The 20,054-nt window shown below is 37.9% G+C and overlaps 3 protein-coding genes across 4 annotated transcripts; 1 reads left to right on the top strand and 2 right to left on the bottom strand.

Moving 5' to 3' along the window:
• The first annotated feature begins 628 nt into the window (after positions 1-628).
• LOC137940016 (zeaxanthin epoxidase, chloroplastic-like) lies at positions 629-8,320 on the top strand. The gene is made up of 16 exons (XM_068784913.1): positions 629-1,483; positions 2,395-2,557; positions 2,657-2,731; positions 2,838-2,938; positions 3,041-3,156; positions 3,988-4,199; positions 4,591-4,682; positions 4,858-4,972; positions 5,052-5,155; positions 5,242-5,287; positions 5,378-5,442; positions 5,543-5,632; positions 5,897-5,948; positions 6,687-6,775; positions 6,881-6,965; positions 8,060-8,320. The coding sequence occupies exons 1-16, from the start codon at positions 981-983 to the stop codon at positions 8,129-8,131; spliced, it is 1,980 nt and encodes a 659-aa protein (XP_068641014.1). The 5' UTR covers positions 629-980; the 3' UTR covers positions 8,132-8,320.
• A 494-nt stretch (positions 8,321-8,814) lies between these two features.
• Positions 8,815-11,292, bottom strand: LOC137941869 (uncharacterized protein At5g64816-like). 2 transcript variants are annotated; one of them, XM_068787478.1, is made up of 2 exons: positions 11,131-11,292; positions 8,815-9,447 (listed from the first exon to the last, which is right to left on the bottom strand). In XM_068787478.1, exon 2 carries the CDS (start codon positions 9,320-9,322, stop codon positions 8,948-8,950), a length of 375 nt encoding a protein of 124 aa, XP_068643579.1. In that variant the 5' UTR covers positions 9,323-9,447; positions 11,131-11,292; the 3' UTR covers positions 8,815-8,947. The 2 variants fall into 2 exon arrangements, with proteins under 2 accessions (XP_068643579.1, XP_068643577.1); XM_068787476.1 differs by having other exon boundaries at positions 8,815-9,442.
• A 962-nt stretch (positions 11,293-12,254) lies between these two features.
• On the bottom strand, positions 12,255-19,816 carry LOC137940228 (DNA glycosylase/AP lyase ROS1-like). The gene is made up of 19 exons (XM_068785172.1): positions 19,634-19,816; positions 19,340-19,529; positions 17,564-18,946; positions 16,979-17,069; positions 15,866-16,904; positions 15,681-15,760; positions 15,491-15,575; positions 15,309-15,400; positions 15,158-15,226; positions 15,031-15,067; positions 14,833-14,915; positions 14,024-14,458; positions 13,877-13,913; positions 13,744-13,801; positions 13,515-13,654; positions 13,312-13,377; positions 13,092-13,206; positions 12,974-13,012; positions 12,255-12,463 (listed from the first exon to the last, which is right to left on the bottom strand). Exons 1-19 carry the CDS (start codon positions 19,814-19,816, stop codon positions 12,330-12,332), a joined length of 4,356 nt encoding a protein of 1,451 aa, XP_068641273.1. The 3' UTR covers positions 12,255-12,329.
• Positions 19,817-20,054: the final 238 nt, after the last annotated feature.

The raw sequence follows: 20,054 nt of genomic DNA, 5'->3' as shown, positions 1-20,054 counted from the left end.
TTATATATATATATTATATTTAAGTATATTACAAAAAATTACTGATTCTTTGTTTATATCATATTTTTCATTTTTGGACACTAACATAGGAATCTATTTTCCAGTACACTTGAACTCGCCTAATAGTGCTTTTGTGAAAAAAATGTCCTTCCGAAAAAATTAAAGAAATTAATAAAAATAAAAATAAAAATAAAAATGATCATAATCTATTTTGCGAAATGAAAGTTGTATTAGATATCTGTGTTATAAATGTACAAAAATTCGAATTTATTTTTTAAAAAGTTAAAAGTAAGTATTTTATTTTATTTTATTTTATCTTATCTTTATATTAAGGTTCAAATTTTGTGGTGTCGCCTGTGCCATCTGAACTACTGTTCTTAATTTTTTTAATATCTTCGGCTTAATTTCAGGTTCTCCTGTCCTGTCCTGGACGCCATCAAAGTTTAAACGCTCAGAGCATGAGAAGATTATCTAACAAAAGAATCAAAACCAGGTGCGAGTTCCTCCATGTGTCCGGTTCTTCTACAACAAAAAATAAATCTGGAAATAGAGCAGTAGTCTTTGTTAAAAAAACCGAAAATTGATTTATGCTCCTTTCTTCTCACCTGCTTATTAGTCCCTGCGGTTCCTCCATCACACCTCTTTCTCTCGGCTTCAGAATTGACATCTATGAACTTCTGATAACCACCGAAAAAATCTGCCACGCGTCTGAGGCCTGCAATGTGGGAGGAGAGCCAAATTGCAAAAGAAATTCCGCCGATTGGCTTACAATTTACAAGGTCCCACCACTATCTCTCTCTGCCCTCTCTTACCACTTATTCTCTCTCCTCACCGCAACAGCCATTTCTAGCTACCTTTGCTGCAGTGCTCTTCTTTCGTTTTTCTGTTATTGCTCCGGAAAGACGGACGGAAATTCAAGACACCCAGAAAATATTATCACCCCTTACTGCTTCTCCTTCTTCGTACAGTTCGTTCGTTAAATGGCGTCTGCCGTTCTGAGCTCCACGCTCTGTTCGTCTTTCGCAGTTCTTTGTAGAACCCAGAGTTCATTTCCCGTTCCTAAAGAGTTCTCTCAAAGATCCTTCAGGAAACAGTTTCTGTCTGCCACCACATCAGAGCATAAGAGCCCAGTCGAGGTGCCTAGTACTTCTGTTGAAGCGGTTGTTGCACAGGGACCGACGTCAAAGTTGGTCAATGACAGTCCCCAACAGAAGAATCTTCGGATTCTTATTGCTGGTGGTGGCATCGGAGGTTTAGTTTTTGCTCTCGCAGCGAAGAGAAAAGGATTCCAGGTCCTGGTCTTTGAGAAAGACATGAGTGCGATTAGAGGTGAAGGGCAGTACAGGGGCCCAATTCAGATACAGAGTAACGCTCTGGCAGCTCTGGAAGCCATTGACATAGATGTCGCTGAAGAAATCATGGCTGCCGGTTGTATCACTGGAGATCGAATCAATGGACTCGTTGATGGGATTTCAGGCGATTGGTAAGTTCTCAGTCTTTTGGTTTTTGTGATATTGAACGTGGTAAAGGTACTTCACTATGGTTACCTATTTGGTAAAGGAGTTGATTTTCTTTCATATGCCCTCCTCGTTCTTGTTGTCAGATGTGTAATTTATGGTGCTGGCCATCTTACCCATTGTAGCGTCCATATTTATATGTCTGTTTTCCCAAATAAATGGAAACGAGTGTAGGTAAAGATCATCCCATAGCCGATTACGATATAGAGACGGTTACTTTGGTAAGGATAAGCGAGGAACGTCGGCAAAATAAATGGCCGACATTGTGTTGAACACTAACTACTTAATTAAAGTACAGATAAATGGGCAGTTTTTTATTTTATAAGTTACCTTGTAAACCTATAATACCTATTTATTTACTTGTTTACCAGTGGGTAATTGGGTAAAAAGGCATAAGAATCCCTTACTCGTTTGACATGGAACGGTGATCGATTGATTATGGAACAGGTATCATAGGGGTAAGTCTTTATGTGTTTGTTTTTTTTTTCCCATTTTCTCAAGAAAGAGCACAAACGACAGGTAATTTATTTTACACTGCTTCAATTAGGATCAACATGTGGGCCAGTATGTACACACGCCAACCATAACAACAGGGGTTCTTTGTTCACCCTGTTGGCCTCATAAAGCAGACTGTTGCCTGCACTTTATAACATCTTGCTCATCCTAGTGTTTAGTCACTGTCTTCTTCAAAATTCACTGGTTGGACTGTAGGTGGTCAGTGTTGGCTGAACTATATTTCAGGATATAATCCTTCCAAGGTGCTACACACCAAATGCTGTGGAGCTTTTTTGTAACATGAGAATTTTGATGAAACACCAAAAGATGACTTCCAATGGGATAAATAAAATAGTATTTAAAAATTCTTGTCTACTTTCAGGTACGTCAAGTTTGACACGTTTACTCCTGCAGCAGAAAGAGGACTCCCCGTTACAAGGGTTATAAGCCGAATGACTTTACAACAAATATTGGCTCAGGCAGTTGGTGACGATCTTATTATGAATGACAGCCAAGTTGTTGATTTTGAAGATGATGGGAAGAAGGTGATTTAATGCTAAAATATTTCTTTTCACTTTACCAAATGTTGTACCTTCATCTACCAGTGCAGCTTTCCTCACTTATTTCAACATTCTATGAATCAGGTTACGGTGAAACTAGAGAATGGACAATCTTATGAAGGTGATCTGCTAATTGGTGCTGATGGAATATGGTCAAAGGTAGTTTTCGGTGCATTTGTTCATGTTGCTTTCCTTATTTTAAGGGAAAAAAATTGCTTGATATAGCAGCTGGAGATCAACTGATAACAAATTTTATGCACTAAAGGTCCGGAAGAACTTGTTTGGGCCCTCAGAGGCATCCTATTCAGACTACACTTGCTACACTGGCATTGCAGATTTTGTGCCTCCAGATATTGAAACTGTTGGGTATGATATCCATATCTGAGTGTTTAGTTTTTCATTAATATTGTTTTTAATGTTTTAATTAAGATTGCACACCACATTAAACCTAAATTATTGTCCTTGAAGGTACCGTGTATTTTTAGGTCACAAACAGTACTTTGTTTCTTCAGATGTGGGGGCTGGAAAGATGCAATGGTATGCATTCCACAAGGAACCACCTGGTGGTGTTGATGTTCCAAATGGTAGATAAGATTCTTCAGTTTCTTCCTTTTTGTTTTACTTTTAATATTGCCTTGAGTACCTCATGGAGAAATGTGAAAAAGCATTTTAGGGACTAAGTTAACAGGTAAAGTTATTAGTATGTCTGTGGTTGGAATAGAATTGTTTGATATGAAATCCATTCTATCCAGCTCAAGAAGTATCCATGTATAAAAGCCGATGCAAAGTAGAATGTGTTTAAATCTTAGATCACAAAAAGCCTGTATTTGATGAGCTAAGGTGTTTGAGCTATCTCAGAAGACTTGAAAAGGCACAAAGTGGCAACTCAATAAATGTTTCATATGAATAAAAAAAAAAGTAGTCCAACTTGTCGAATTTGCAAACCTCAGTATTTGTGGATATCAAGCTAGAGTATGACCTTTATAAATGCTCTTGTTGGGATTCTCTTCTCTCATCTCATTTCTGTCAGAGCAACTGTGAAGCAGACTGTCATTTTTTTGTGGATCTGAACATTCTTATTTTTTCTCTTCTAGGTTTGATATTTCCTTTTTAATGTTACTTATTTAGTTTGCATCTTCATGCTGCTAATGATTCTGTTATTGATTACATGCTTGTACTTGTCGGTTGGAGTGAACTATTTTGACACTCAAGAGCCCGTCAAATAGAATTCATCATATATCTCTCATGCAAACTTAAAAGCTCAAAATGCATGGGACCAACTTGCATTAGTTAAAAGTCCATGCTGATTATGCAGAGATTTCCTCCATTCATACTATGGTTTAGCTATTTAGACAACATGAAATACACCTTTCACCATCCACTCCTCTACACTAAACTACTTTTGTATTGTCCAGGTAAGAAGGAAAGGCTGCTCAAAATATTTTCAGGGTGGTGTGATAATGTAATTGACTTGATATCTGCAACGAAAGAAGAGGCAGTTATTCGTCGTGATATATACGACAAATTCCCTTCTTTGACTTGGGGAAAGGGGCAAGTAACCTTGCTTGGGGATTCTATTCATGCCATGCAACCAAACATGGGTCAAGGTGGCTGCATGGCTATTGAGGTATTCTCTCCTATCTTTCCACCTTGAACCAGCATGATTTCTGCTATATTTGTAGGTGAATATTTAAAATGATCCATTTCTTAGTAGATAGTTAAGAATAGTGGAATAACTGGTGTATCAAATTAGTTTCCGGGTACAGTTTTGGCATTCAAAATATGTACTCAGATGGATGGAAATCTGCAGCTACATTAATTATGGTTATCATTTTAGGAGTTTTGAAGGAAAATACCAAAGTGATAGTTGATACCCTTCAAAACCTTGATGTGCTAGAATCCAATTGAATTGATATAGGTGTTTCATTTTCTTAGGGACTTTGTGCAGCAAAGCAACTAAACATTATCTTAGTTAGTATATGATTCGGATATTTGCTGTGCTACTTTCAATTTCATAGGATGCTTATCAGCTTGCTTTGGAACTTGAGAGAGCATGGCAACAGAGTGTTGACTCGGGAACTCCTATTGATCTTCCAACTTCCTTGAAGCGGTAACTTTCTTCTGTCATCTTCCTTCTCTTTTTCCCCCCTGTTTCATAACAAGAAGTGAAGTTTTTTGTATTTTATTGTTTATGCCTATCAAATTCAAATGTTTATTGCAAATTATTGGTTTGAGACATGTTTCTAAACTCTTGCTTTGTTTTTTTTGCTTTTTTTTTTTTCCAGCTATGAGAAAGAGAGAAGACTTCGTGTTGCTGCCATATATGGAATGGCAAGAATGGCTGCTATAATGGCTTCAACCTACAAACCATACTTGGGTGTGGGCCTTGGACCATTATCAGTAAGCACATAGATAAAATCTATTTTGTCTTACATGGGAATTATTTTAAGTACTCCTTGATAATAAGTTTCTTATCCAGTTTTTGACCAAGCTTCGCATTCCACATCCGGGAAGAGTTGGTGGGAGATTCTTTATAAAACTTGCGATGCCTTTAATGTTGAGTTGGGTGTTGGGTGGTAATAGGTAACTTTGTTTAAACTGTCTGTTTGCATCTTTCCAATTTGTTGATCTTTATCTTAATTTTTGTTTAATCTCTATTGTGTGTTCAGCTCTAATCTTGAAGGAAGACCTCTAAGTTGCAGACTCTCTGATAGAGTATGTTTTTCATTTTGTTTTCTGCGAAAGCTATTAAATTCTAATAGGTATAATTAAGAAAAACAAACAAGTATATTTTGTGCTGTGTAGGCAAGCAACCAATTACAAAGATGGTTTGCAGATGATGATGCCATGGAGCGTGCTCTTGATGGAGAGTATGATCCACCATCACCAGATTGTCTCCATGAGGTTTCATGGTGCTTTACTGAAGTTTACTTATTATTCCTACTTCTGACTATATGTTCTTTTCTATAGGTGGTATCTCTTACCTATTGTGGATGAGGCCAATGGGCCCTTAGAACCTATTCACTTGAGCAGGGATGAAAAAAAACCATGCATAGTAGGGTAGGCCCTTGTATTCTTTCTTTTATGCTTGGTTTCTTTTTACAGTAAATTGGCAACTAGTGCAGTTAAGCAGAACAGTTGTATTTATTCACTTGTAATGAAATTTCCTCCTTATATGATTCTATAGTAATGTTTCATTTTTTATTGATAAAAATGACATTTCTTTTAGATATTTTTCAGCTGCACATTTCTTGTTCCCATCGGGAACGTACTTTATTTTAGTTGAGACTCTTTACAAAAGCTCATTCTTCTATTTTGCTGCAGGAGTGTTTCACATCATGCGCCTGAAGACTCCGTAGTCATATGCTTGCCACAAGTAGGTTTAATGTAGTTAAATGCACATTTTGTTTAAAAACGTAAAAAATCTACTCCCATCGAACACAAAGTCTGATGCTTTCATACTCTTGTTGTTTTCTGAGTGTCAGTGCTCCATTCAATACCTTTGAGTAAACAAATTTGCTTGGATGGGTGGAAACTACTGCAGATGAATGTAGGAAAAACAAAGAGATCTGGGTTAAAGAGCTAACAAAGGAGAAAAAAATATCCAATTAAATGTTCATGTGCTGACCAAGATTTACTTGTTCCAGTATAATCAGACTGCAATTTCCTTGTCTTGTAACCCTGCTTTAACACTTTGTTCGAGGTTGTTTCTCCACATAAATTTCCTGATATTTGCTTGATTCTTAATTGATGTGTTATCTGTTAACCACTGTTGTATGCAAAATGACCAAAGTGGTCAAGTCAAAACTTGTTTTTGAAGATTTCTACCATGAGATATTATCTGCATGTCTCACTTTAGACAATTTTATGTCTAGCTAATATCTAGCCTGATAAAATTCTCCAATTGTTTATAAACTCCTGATTATTCTTTTTTTAATTCATGTAATTTGCGATTTATTTACTTCATAATCATCAGCACTATCACTTTGTCATAATTAATAAATCTAATTTGTAATTATATACAGTTGGCCAACAATTGATTACCAGAAGAGTGGTAACGTTTTCAAGTATGAATGACATTCACTAATTGCACTTCTTTTACTAATTATTTCAGGTATCTGAAAAACATGCCCGCATCCATTGCAAAGATAATGCCTTCTACTTGACTGATCTGCAAAGTCAACATGGTACCTGGATTACTGAGTAAGTGTCATGATAGTACTATCCGAGTCTGTTTATTTAATTTTTTTATATTGTTATTTGTTATAATGATATGGTTTCACTGAATAACACTCTTATGCCTTGTAGTAAGGAGGGGCGCCGCTACCGTGTGCCACCCCACCTTCCTGTTCGGTTTCATCCATCTGATGCGATACAGTTTGGTTCACAAAAGGTAAAGATACTTCAACTCATTTTGAAATTTACCCGTTTAACTATAGGTTCTAAAATATGCAATTAAGTTGAACATAAATAAAAAATCGTGTTATTTGCACAACCTGAGCAGAAATGGTTCCATGCATGGCCTCTGGTTGACATATACTGCAGAACAACATTTACCTTCTGATGAGTGAAGTTTAGTCTTTGTTGTCAACGCTTTATTTATCAGTTATTGATTGGATGAGTAAGTTTGTCAACTAATGCTAATTTAGACTAGGGTAATTAGTAAACTTGGCCTGTTTCTAAGTACTGCCATATGGATGTCATATCTCCAAACATGGCCTTGTTTAAAGTTTATGAATAGAAACTTAACCAGACCATAGTTTCAGGATAGAAAAAATGGATTTGGTGCAGGCATATGAACAGAGAAGGTCTTCCTTCCCATCTGCTTTCACAGGACGGATGAAGAGCCTCTCCCTTCATCTTTGTACTGGGTTTGGAAGAAGGAGAGTTTGCTCCTCTGCTGACATTTTGACAGAAAGAGAGGGATAAAGGGTCCTCTTGTTTGCTATCCCATCCACCTTCATCCCTCACATGAGGGTGAAAGCCTTCCCCTTTCCTCTCTCACTTATGGAGAGGAAGCAGGAGAGTGGAGGGCACATGTCCCCTCTTTCTTTCCAAGCAGAGGGTAGCCTTTTTGTTATGTACCCTTACTAAAAACGTTTTTTCACCAATTTGTGCATGCAATTTGATTTCATGGAATTTATCCCCTAGAAGGTTGATCATTAGAAGGTGGGTGTCATATCGATACTATGTCCTGGAGTCTAGTACTCAAAATTTGGGGCAGTTCACTAGATTTTTGTATTTTAGATAGCCGCATATGAGATGCTAGGCTTAAGACCATGCACTGAATTGATATTACATCATTATAGAATAATGTTTGTGACCCTTTGAGTGGGTAATTAAACCTTAAACCCATCAACCCAATCACCTTCTAATCTCATTTCCTTTAATCTTAGAAATTGGATTTTGATAATAGGACAGTGAATTTGAAGTTGAAAGTGCCCTGCCATGCAAAAGAAATTGAAGGTCTCACTCTCTTTTGTGCAGGCCACTTTTCGGGTAAAGGTCATGACGTCGTTACCAGAAACAAAGCAGAGTCACGCCCTACAAGCAGCTTGACAACAAGTAACTTCTGCCCAAAGACTCCACGACTGTACAGATTCATTTAGAGAAATGCGAGAAGGGGTACAGAAAGATTTTTCTTTTCTTCTGTTCTGACAATTGCATACAAAGATAAAATTCATCAGTTTTCCAGTTTGAAATGTTGATAACATTAAAATGAAACAGAAGAAAACAAATATTTCAGTACATAGTTTCGGAGTTTAGTTTATTTGTATTTTATTCTTCTTCTTCGTTTTTTTTTACAATGGGGGCGAAGTAACTTATTTTTATTCTCAAAATTGTAGGGCGTGCAAGATTTGATACCGTGATTAAGATTTACCATTTACGTATTTTTTGGCTAGGATAACATAATAGAAATGAAAGGAAAGTAGAAAGATTTCCGAATATGAATGCCATCTGGAGGATATATCCTCTCATTCAAGATCAATAGAACCTCCCTTTTTGTCTTTGGAGGCTCTCATGGAACCAGAAGAAGCTGTCGCGCAGCTCAGAAAAGTATCATTTGTTATGCTAATGCAACACATTAACCTAGTTACTGTGTGATCAAATGACGACTAGATGAAACAAGTAAATCCATGCACTAGTTGTTTTACAAATGGGGGCAAAGAGTCCTAAAAATCCCATCAGTGGCCCAGCAGACAAAGGTTGAGCTGTGATATGCCCGAATCCTTCATTTGGGCTAGAACAGAACAACAAAGTTCACATTCAAAATGAAAAATCTGTATACAACATGGTCTGCTATTTCATTAAAATAGTTACAAACCACCAAAAGGTCGTCCACAATAGCTACATAAAGACACTTGGTCAAGAAGATTAACTAATTGATGAGAGTCTAAGACATTCACTTTGACACCTCTTAAGGCAAAGATCATTCCAGTTTGGCACCTGATGCTGGTTTACACAAACTGTTCGAGCACAAGCATCAGCACAGGCATCAAGCTCTGAGACCCCGCAGACTGTAACACAAGTATCAGGTGTTGGGTCCTTAGAGAATGCACCGACCTTTTTCAGCATTCTTTTTGATGTACAGACCCTCTCACACACAAATATGTCATCTGGGTTCTTTTCACGCCCACGGGCATCCTTTTGCCTCTGTTCTTCAGCACGTCTTCTTTTTGCTCTGATAGTTTGCCCTAAACCAATGGCTGGAATTGCAGCACCTACTAGGGCCCACCATATGTCAACCATTGGTTTAAGTACCCTTCAAATACCTTCCTCTTCAACTCTTCTTTAGATTTCAAGTGATAACCAAGAAATTGGAAATGTCAATGCCAAGATCTTGAGAAACACCAGAACATCTCGTTTGAACTGCACTTTAACCCATCATCATGTCATAATATATATCACAATGCTTTTCTCTTTGAAGTAAAACCTGAAATACTCGAACATTTGGAATAACAAAAGCCCAAATACTCCCACATTTATTACAATGTCATACAACTGTATCCTACCATGGAGCCAATAAACTGGCTACTAAGTTCCCTTAAACAGGCATATCAAGCAGAACCAACAGCCATTGATGAAAATAAATGAAATTTTACAGATAAGAGTACCTAAAAAGAAAAATTAGCTGAAAAAAAAACACAAAAGAAAAGCATATTGAACCAACGGACAGCATTATCAGTAAGATATGTCTATTTGTTACCAATACAAGTTTATGTTTTTCTCCTCCAGATAAAAGGCCTAAACATTCTCCACCGTAATGAATTCTTGTACTTATTGTTTATCTATGGATTTGTATTTTTTTTTCTTTTTTTCTGAAAGGCAACCAAAGAGTGAAACAAAGACAAGCATCACCCAGACTATCTCAGAGAGAGGTAAAGCAATGGGAGAAGCGCTTTATACTCTATCCAACGGTGCATAAAATATTTTAAAAATTGACTTAACAAATTGGAATTGAGAGAGCACCAAAAGTTCTGTAGTAAAAGTAAATGATCTCCTTACTTCGATAGGCAAGTATTTTTTCCATGGAGGGAACCATCTTATCCATGATCAGTAAGGAAGGAACCATCTTATCCGTACTCAGTAAGGAGCTTCCGTTATCCAGCTAAGAGCAGCCTTTAGGCCCAATGCATCTACATTCTTCAGAACCTTTTTAAGTACGTGAAGATTTTTGAAGGGAATTGAGAATTTACACTAATAAGTTAATAGGTTCAAATAAGATACAATCGAGTCCGTATGTTTAACAAAAGAAAAAAGGACATTTTAATGTGCCTTTGGTTTGTTCATTAAAATAAATAAATTCTTCAATAAAGAGAACACATTCCGCATTAGATATATCTTTAAGTATAAAGTCCATGAAGAGCCTGGTGATAAATGTTTTATTTGTCATTCGTTTTTCTCCCTTTCTCTTTTCCCACTGTCACCTAGTTTTCCATTTCAATGCTCAAATAAATACCTTAACAAACATTTGGAGGAAACTAGGGAAAAAAGAGAGTCATAGAGGACAAAGATGAAATAAACCTAAACTGCCAAGGGTGCTGCGAGTGAAACCAGACAAGAATTAGTTATCCAGAGTTTTTTTTTTTTATCAACCAATAAATTAGTCGAAAATAATATCTCGTTTTCCAAAGGGGAAAGCCACATTGTCCTCTATTTCGACTTGATAATTGAAAGATGAATGTGTAGTGATACTTGCAATTCTATTCAGACATAAATACTCATTTATATTTCAACGTTTTTTTCATCCGAACAAATAAACTTCGATACAACCGTATTCAAAATACGAAACTACGCAGTTAAGAGCGCCTCCATAGGTTCGAGAAAGGGTGACAAACAGTGAAATTGTAAGCTGATAGAGATAAACAGAGAACAAGCACAGAAGAAAATGTAAAGAACCAGCGGCGAAAGACGAACAAAATGTAAAGAACGGGTGAGTAAAGCAAATATAAGAAGAAAAAGAGTTGAACAGTCATTCCAAAAAAATTCTTCGAGAAAACGAAAATCCCATATGAACGGGAAAAGAATAATTCGAATATGACAAGGAAAATAAGTACCTGGAATCAGAGATTTGCTGCAGTCATCTTGACACGTTACGATCTTAAACTCTACTGGGAGCAAATCGATTCAAAAAAACAGAAAAGAAAAAGGAAACTAGGGTTATTCGATTTGGCGACGCTTGTGTTCGCTGAGTGGAGTGAAAGTGTGAACTCATTTGTTATTATGGAGTCCGGTTTTCTCCCTCGCTTTTTTTATTTATAATTTTTTAAATATGACCCAACTCGAGGCTGTATTTACAAGATCTTAAAATTTACGAGCAAAAGAGTAATTAACCGTTTTTTTTTAAAATAGAATTTAAAAACCAGATATAAGCCTTTCACACTCTCCCATCTCTGTTTAGGAGCCGTCTCTAGGGCCTTTTTTCTCTCTCCTCCTAATAGGATCTCAACCATCTAATTATGATCAACGATTATCTCAATCGTTTGATCAATGACTATCTCAATCGTTTGATCATGTTCAGACATATGAGATAATTGTTTCGTATGTTTCGCACCAAAAATTTAAAATTATATTTAATAATAATTATTAAATTGGGTTACCTACTAATAAACTCAAGATCTTTGTATTCAATAATCTATATGGGACTATTCCTTAATACTCTCCCTCACGTGTAACCCTTTTTTGTGGCTCTACAAGTGGATAATTTAGGAGTAAGCAGTTGGTATAGGCCCTCTTTTGTGGCTCAACAAATGGATAGTTTTAGGTGTATGTTAACTCTACAAGTAGATAATTTAAGTGTAGGCTCTGATACCATGTTAAATTGGGTCCAAGGCCTTATCCCAAAATGACTAGCTAACTTAGAAACATCTTTACCAACTAATAAACTTAAGATTTTTGTACTCACTAATCTATGTATGACTAATCCTTAACAATAATAACACAACAAAAATTAAATTGGATATGAGGAAATCAAATCCTCGATAAAATTACCCAAATGTCTTGTTAGAATAAGAATTTTACTTTGTTTTTGTTGTATTTGATAAATAATAAATAATGGAAAAAGGGCCATGATTAGCCCATAATACTCAACTTATCAGCAATATTGACATTCGTTAATGGAACAACGGAGCACCTGGATCTGTGGGAGCTCATATATATTTATTTCTTTCATTTGTATAAAGACAGCATGACCAGCCGTAACTGAGAGTATGTACATTTTGGCATTCATTCCCGGATTCACCTGTGCTGTCATGATCTAATCCTCCTCCTCTAATGACTTTTTTCTCCCCTTTCTGGTTTTCTCTACTTTGGATTGTACGCAACGCAACCTCATTGATAGTGGCTTTGGATATCTCGTTTTTCTGTCGAATGCTCTCACACAAATGAATGCTGCAAGAAATATAGCTTTCAGAGTCGGGCTCAAGAAGCACAAGAAGCAAGGACACTGGAATATGTTATGTTCGTTCTTCGTTTAGGCAGAGAATTTGGCTGAGGTGAGCGAACTACTATTAGGTTTTAAGGGGAGGCAACCAATAACTTAAGTTTACTGTTGTTCAGAACTGCAATTGTAATAGGATATTTCCCTGTTGAATGTTGAAGAAGTCTACTGTTGGTCAGTAAGTTATATCTTTTCTCTTCAGCTCAGGCTGGTCGTCTGTGAGTGAAAGTTGAGTGGGAAAGAATAATCCCTTATTTGATTTGGGATAGATCCTATTCTTATTAGTTGGGAAGAGGCCTCCTGACTTTGCCTTGTCATTTGGGAGGAACTAGCCCACCTTTAACATCTAAGTTGCCAATTCTAAATAGTACAGCATCAATTGTGGATGGTTTTCATTCCATCTAGTGGGCAACAAAATGAAGTAAATCAATGAGCTTCCTTGTCAAGTTATAGGTTCTTACCTCTTGAAAAGAGATTGCAGGTCTCATCTAGTGCTAAATCTGAAAGAAGACAAAATAAAGTCATCATTGTTTGAATCTGAATACAGAATGTGTTCATCTAATATTGTTATTGTCCTACCTCTACATATAGCAGAAATAGATGCCCCAACATAGACCAACCGTCTGGGCAGGTTCCATAGCCATGCCCTAGGCACATCAATGGGCTTGAGGCTAGACTGGTGATCGGCAAACACCTGTTCAAATAAAATCAATCAGCACCATTCTTATCCACTGTGTAGGGTAGGGAGCTCACAGAGGTGTTAGACAATGAATTCGAAGATAGAGAATAACAAACTTACCTCGTTAACCTGAAAATATGTGCCATTTAGTGGAAAACTGCCTCTCATTGTGGTTCGGCATGGCATCTGTTAATGCAGATGTTTCAAAGAAATTTAATGCTGTATCTTACTGCATATAATTTGCACATACTTACAATGTACATATTGCATGTTACTCAAACATGTGACCGAAAGAATTTGTACAGATATGCAGACTAGCTTACCAATAGTGTAGCTCTGACTGTTTTGGCTGTTGCTTCTCTTACGCCATGGCATGCTGCACATGTCTCCATCTCACAAAGTTTACCAGAATCTTGTGAGCTGCAGGATGTTTCTGGTGGTTGGGCTGATTGTGCAGTTTCTCCTGATATTAAGTGTTTGAACAAGTTCAGTCTTCTAAAAGAAAGATGAGACTCACAGAAATGCTAGTTATGGACTCCTTAATTCACTAACCGGGTGCCCATATGGAAATAAGATACGGACAGGGATCATCTGGCTCTCTCGGTTCCAACTGCCAATCATAAAGCTCCAAAGATTAATAGTACAAATTGAATTAGGCGTTAGTGAATGGAATTAAGTAGCTTACCCCATTTAGAAGAATGTGCGAATCTGGAACTTCGTAGCTGCAGCCAGAGAATGAGGAAAACATCATACATTAATCTTAACTTTTCATGTTATTGGATCTGCATTCAAAATTTTGGAAATGAAAACTCTACTTCAGGACCGTACTCACACAAGGTGCATTGTTCGCAGTCGCTTTACATTCTTTAGCTTGGGCATAGGGTTTGAAGCAGCTTCCAGAGCTAAAGTCACTAAAGCATTTGACACTTCTCCATCTTGGAGGTCCATACTGTCTTCATGCAAGTCGCAGAGATTAATTGTAATAATCTCATCAGCATCATTTGTCTGGTAAACAGAATCCTCAATATCAGGACAAACTTCTGGGTCAGTGGTAATTGTACTTTCATGTGCAGGTGAAGCCGGTTCTTCTATCAAAGGTTCACAGCTAGTTACTCCATCATCATAATGTGAATATGAGGCTGACTGTAGTTGAGGTAGTGGTACCGATTGAATGAGCTCTTCATGGTCCTTCTTTGAGGCACTCAGGGGAAGAAGAGTTGATGGACTTGAGGTCTTTTCCCCTGTACCAGGCAACCGAAGCTTTCCACTGATATAGGCTTAAGTGTCAGTAACCAAGTTTTCCAGTTATGGACAACATGACAGCATAAAATTTTAGTCTGAATAAAATTGAATTGCAGAATGGACGAGGGGGGCAGCTAGGTGAGTTTTCTTTCTCTTATTTACTTTCTTTGGCATGTAGAAGTGAGTTTTAACTAATAATCCAATGGAGCATGGTTTGTCTGCCCACTTGGATGGCTCTGTTATGAGGAACAAAAAAGTGTTGGATCCTAGATGGGTAGTGAGGTTACATGCTTTGCTGAACAAAGTTGGGAAGTGGCAAAGTACCATAGTGAGATTTTAACAGTTTTTATCCTTTTTGCTCCTTCAAAAGATTAGCAATCCACAGGAATGTCTACAGACCTTGCACATGAGCTAGCAAAGTGTCTACACTCCGCTCTCATTGGACAAACATGGCATTTGGGGCTTCTTTTTGTACAGAAAACCTGCAAGGGAAAATCTTGAATCACTAAAAGTACACTCAGATCAATCACATCCGAAAGCTTTAAGTGCATTAGAGAATGAATATCACTTAATAGATTAGTAGAAGAGAGTGGATACCTTCCCAAAGGTAATCATTTGATAATGCAACTCATACCTGCCATCATGCTAGTATGTTAAAATCTCTCTTTATTATCTGAAATTATCAAATCAAATAATCTGCAAAGAGTAGCTTTTATGGGTTTACAATGTTTCTTTGTCTAGTTTACAAAGCCGTGGCCAGAGGTACTTCTGAATTGAATCCATCATTGGGTACCTGTAAAAGAAAAGAAATAATTAGGAAGGTTTATATTGACTAATCGCTTAGTATAATCACCCATTAAAATCTAGATACCTACTGTTCCAGAAGATGCAACTGGACACTTTCAGGCATTGGTTGAAGAGGAACCCATCCCAGTCTTACACTAATACGAGCAACATTTGTATCAACCTTAAAAAATACAGAAAACCAAAAAATGAGACCAAAGTTTTCTTTGTGAAATTAGTGTATAAGAAATACAATTTATTTACAAAAGCTTACAGGGAAAGCATGATATCCAAGTGCCAAAAGGCGAACACATTCAGCACTTTTCAGGCCCAGTCCCCTTATACTCAGCAAGTAATCTCTGAAAAATTGCTTTACCTCGTTTTAGTGCTCTTTCTGGACAACTTCCACAAAGAAGGGCTCATAATCAATTTATAATTGAATACATAATTAGATTTGCTCTTACTTTGCTTTGTTTGGTTGGACATGTCTTAGCCATTCCAAATCCAAGCTCCCATGTTTGCTGATCAATCTGTTTAGGAATTCCTGAAGTATTAAACAACACCAATGGGTGACCAAACTATAGCCTTTTGCAGTGACAAAACTACAGAAATGCTGAGAAATAGGAAGATAATGTTCCCTTAAGGATACCTTTATTTTCTGTGAGAGTACATTATGCTGTCCACGAAGCTTAATGGCATCAGCGACTTCACTGACATCGGCAACCCTTACTGCTTCATAATCTAGTGAATCCATTACAGAAGCATTTCTTTGGCTTTTCAGTTCCTTGCAACAGGCCTCTTTTCTTAAATAATCCCAATCAAATTCCTCCTCCTCGTTTTTTTCCTTCCTACCATTACCTTTGCTTCTGGGTTCGGTGAGCTTCCCTTTGACACTCTGTGATGAATTTGATTCATCTATTTTCCACAGCAGTACTTCGTCATTCAAGCTGCATTGTCTGCTATTTAAAATCTCTTCTTTTGACAGCACAGGCTGCACAGTAATATTACAACTCTGAGCGAATGCATTTATAATACTTCCTAGGTCAGATCCATCTGCGCATGAATTATCTTTGTGCTTGCTGATTTGGGTCGTCTCTCTTATTTGTGAGAGGTTTCCATGTTCCAATGCAGTTGAAAAGTCGCTTACAGGTAGGGATGAGTATAATCTGTTTTCGACTTGGGAAAGATCAAAACGGCTCAAATCCGGAGACCCAGAATCCTGTCTTGTACTGCATTCATAAACAGATTGACGCACACTCATATGGCCACCTTGTGATACGATTTCCTTTCCATTCAGAACTGGAATTTCACTTCCATTTAATACCGAGACAGCCAAATCTCCTTGCATTTGTAAAATCTCCAGAAACGAGAGACAATTACCTCTCACCGGAGAGTTCTGTGATGGCAAGACAGAGTTCGGCAATGTACTAGACCAAATTTGATTCTGAGTTCTCTTTAGTGAAACGACAGAGTTTAACACAGAACTCGAGCAAGTTGGATCCTGAGTGTCCATGCTTAAAGGGTCTTGTTCTATAAATGTTTCTGTTCTAACTTTCGTACTGGCGTCATCAACGTAGCTTGTGGCCGAGTTAGATGTCGTTTCGTTGATCTCGGTTTCACTTGTCTTTTCTTTAGATGAGCTTGATGACTGAAGCGGGAACCTTGCTGCAAGAGACATGAAAGCAGAACTGCAGAGAGAAAAGCAGAGTAATTACTCTATCCCTGTCAAACTAAAATTTCTGAAGAAAAACTAATAGCCTACCTTGATAAATGGTCTGACACGTTCTGAGTGAGAAAGACTCCTACAATCGAGTCCAAAACAGATCCTTTCCACTGCGAAAATCGCCTGTCACCTGAAAAAATACATCAAGACACAAATTTCATGAGAGAAGACGCTTGAGAACCCAATACTAAAAGTGCTTAGCTATCGCAATATGTTCAGAATTCAACTATGGCCCTGCGCGCAGGGAAAGTTGAGGGTGAAAGTGAATTCCCTAGTGAATTTCTTTTTGCTTGTTCTTATGAAGAGTGAGCGAAAGTGAATTCACCGCCCACTGTGTCTGAATTCACTTTTACTTGCTCGTTAGCTCCCCCATCTTTTTCTTTCTTCTCCCTCCCAGCTGCACTTTCATTCACTTTCACTTTGATCAGGTAATATATTTGCCAAAAGATGAGTAGCTTTGATATATTCCAGTGCACTTTCTATTAGAAACACTAATGTATACTATAATTCACTTTCATTTCCACTTTAATTGGGTAATATATTTCCCAAAAGATGAGTCGCTTTGATATATGAATTTCTGTAAAAAAATAGTGGATAACAGTAAATGTACACCAGAAACAATACCTAGAACCTGGAGCATGCGAACCAAGAATGAATCCATGCGCCCCTTAAAAACTTGCCTATCTCCTTCCAATTTCTTCTCCAGCTCGGCATCCAGGTCTTCTGTTTGTTCACCTTCATCTATCTTCCTCCGATGTTCCCATGCTACTATTGAGTTTTCATCCAGGTGTACTTGGGGCTTGAACTTGCGAATATTAAACATATCTGCGTAAGGAACGATCTGTGTCATGCCCTCAAAGGGAACTATCTGCCCCTCTTTCTCTTCAGGGCCTCTCTGCATCATTTGCTCTTCAGGAACTGTCAGCCTCCCAGCATCGTGCAGTACAACTTGTGTTAGCGAGGAGGGATTTGTCTTCATGTCATTGTCATCTGCAGAAGGATGATTATGCAGAGAAATCATCAATAAATTACTTGACTGAGCCGTTTCATCGATTTTCTGGATTAGATCAGCTATTAGGTCTTCTCGTTCTACAGTTGAGTTTGAATCTCCAGGGGTCCCCTTATTCATTTCCTGATCGACCTCATCCGTTTTTTTATTTCCATTGGTGAAGAACCCTTGGCTTTCTTGTAAGCAACTGGGATCTCCAAAATCTCCTTCGTCAAGTTTGTTCAGACATTTTCTGCCCTTCTTTCTTGATGGTTTCAGTTCCGGCGGATTGAGTAACAACAAGGTTTTGAAACAGGGAGAAACCAGCAGATGCCTGCTTTCCCTAATAGAAGAGTTATAGAACCAAATTCGGTTTGATTTGTTTCCAACTCTTGTCCTTTTTCTCTTGCAAACACGAGGAAAACTGTCCTTGTTCTCACCAAATATCAAAGAGAAGTGAAGGGGTTTCAGTGGAATAGGATTAACAGTGTTACTGTGAAGACAATCCAAGCTTTCGTTAGAGTCACGTTCACATGTTGACTGCCCCAGAGGCGGCAAATTTAAATCGAAATCATCGTCTTGGTTCTTTTCCTCGACTGTCTCGTTTAAATCAAACTTTAAAACCCTTCTGCATGAGCTTCTTCCACCTTCTCCTGCTGCATGTGTAACTGCTGTTTCTACTTCTGCAAGAGAAACTCTTTCTGTCGTACCTGAAGCACCAGCATTGTTAACTTCCGCAATCATTTTACGTGTATATTTACGTTTAACTCTCTCACAAACTTCCCCGCTGTTTACTTGAATGGAGCATTTCGGAGGTTTCGGAACCTTCGGACTCTTTTCCTTCTGCCGAACTTTCGGAGGCTTTTCGCCCTTAGGCTTCTTCGCTTTTCCCTCATTGATCACTCTAGGCCTGTGTTTCCTCTGTTTTCTCGGCTTGAGTGATGATGATTCTTTTCTACATCCAACTTGTTCAGTGGATTGACTGCAGTAAATGGTGTCTCGAACGGGTGTTATTGGGCCTAATTGTATAAAACAATTCTTTCAGATAGATATGAATAACAGTACTAAGAAATTGGAAGTTCTGTGAGAGTTGGACATGGTTTTTACACCGGATGAAAGAATCACAACATAAATAATTTGAACTCAATGAAATTCATCTCTGATGAAGGAATGCAATGAAATGTAAAGATAGTAAAAATGAAGGCATTCTTGTTTTATGAAGGAAAAAAAAAGACAGTACCAACTTTAATTTATAGAAACATGATTAACTGGTAAAGAGTGTCAGTAGACAAAGAAGAGATCAGCAGAAATCAGAAAGGGAGAAACTCAATAAAACTTTTTTTTAATGAATAAATGAAGCTTTTTCAGCAATAATCAAGAGTTCGGAAAAGCTTATACTGAAAAACTCTTACAAGTTGGCTCTTGGGGAGGAGAGCTGCTAGAACTTTCCACACTAGCAGCAACGGGTAAGGTTTGATCCATCAATTGCGGCGCCACCCCCGACCAGAGCAGCAGAGGATTCGATGACATCGCTCCTGATACACTTTGCAACATCTGACTGCAAGAAATTCGGTAGCTTGCAGCCACGAGATTGTTGAGTTGCTGAAACAGATCAAAAGGAAGGTACTAAAAGCACAGTAAATGGGGAGGAAAAAGAAACTCGATGTAACGTATTTTCGTAATAATTATCGTTCTAATCGGCAAACCTGTTCTACAGAAGCCATTGACGAAAGATAAAATTCTGGTGAGACTTGAGTGAAACTTGAAGATGATTGCGGCCCATCGAACAAAGCGCTCGACATTGGTGGCTGCTGCTCGGAGGTTGACGGGGTGGCCGGTGTCCACGTCTCTCCCGACAGACGGAAGCTTCCTCCTTCGCTGAATTCCATCTATCAAAGCATCAGAATTTCCTAATTCTCTACTACCAGAGCTTTCTCTCAGGAGTTTCTTCTATAGGCTACTTTGAAGCAGCAATCAGATTGACGCTGGCGAGCTTCCTTTCTCGGCCAATCTCTGAGAAGATCCAACTACGTAGCTTTGGATGGCTGCGTGGAGTGGGGGTAATTATGTCATAGAAAATTAGGTGGTTAGTTTTCTTTTTCTGTTTTGTTTTAAATTTTAAATATC

Source organism: Aristolochia californica, unplaced genomic scaffold (genome assembly GCF_029961685.1).
Source record: "Aristolochia californica isolate CCGP_79_NKW_82.1479 unplaced genomic scaffold, dmAriCali1.0.hap1 SCAF_9, whole genome shotgun sequence".
Lineage (NCBI taxonomy): Eukaryota > Viridiplantae > Streptophyta > Magnoliopsida > Piperales > Aristolochiaceae > Aristolochia > Aristolochia californica.
This window is presented reverse-complemented; position numbering and strand designations above follow the sequence as displayed.

Excerpts from the sequence above, each read along its gene's own strand:
- LOC137940016 (XM_068784913.1), top strand. The coding sequence starts at position 981 with ATGGCGTCTGCCGTTCTGAGCTCCACGCTCTGTTCGTCTTTCGCAGTT. Across the intron at positions 2,558-2,656 it reads TTGAAGATGATGGGAAGAAG|GTTACGGTGAAACTAGAGAA; the intron begins GTGATTTAATGC and ends TCTATGAATCAG. Across the intron at positions 3,157-3,987 it reads TGGTGTTGATGTTCCAAATG|GTAAGAAGGAAAGGCTGCTC; the intron begins GTAGATAAGATT and ends TGTATTGTCCAG.
- LOC137941869 (XM_068787478.1), bottom strand. The coding sequence starts at position 9,322 with ATGGTTGACATATGGTGGGCCCTAGTAGGTGCTGCAATTCCAGCCATT.
- LOC137940228 (XM_068785172.1), bottom strand. The coding sequence starts at position 19,816 with ATGGAATTCAGCGAAGGAGGAAGCTTCCGTCTGTCGGGAGAGACGTGG. Across the intron at positions 19,530-19,633 it reads CAATGGCTTCTGTAGAACAG|CAACTCAACAATCTCGTGGC; the intron begins GTTTGCCGATTA and ends GATCTGTTTCAG. Across the intron at positions 13,378-13,514 it reads CAGTCAGAGCTACACTATTG|ATGCCATGCCGAACCACAAT; the intron begins GTAAGCTAGTCT and ends CTGCATTAACAG.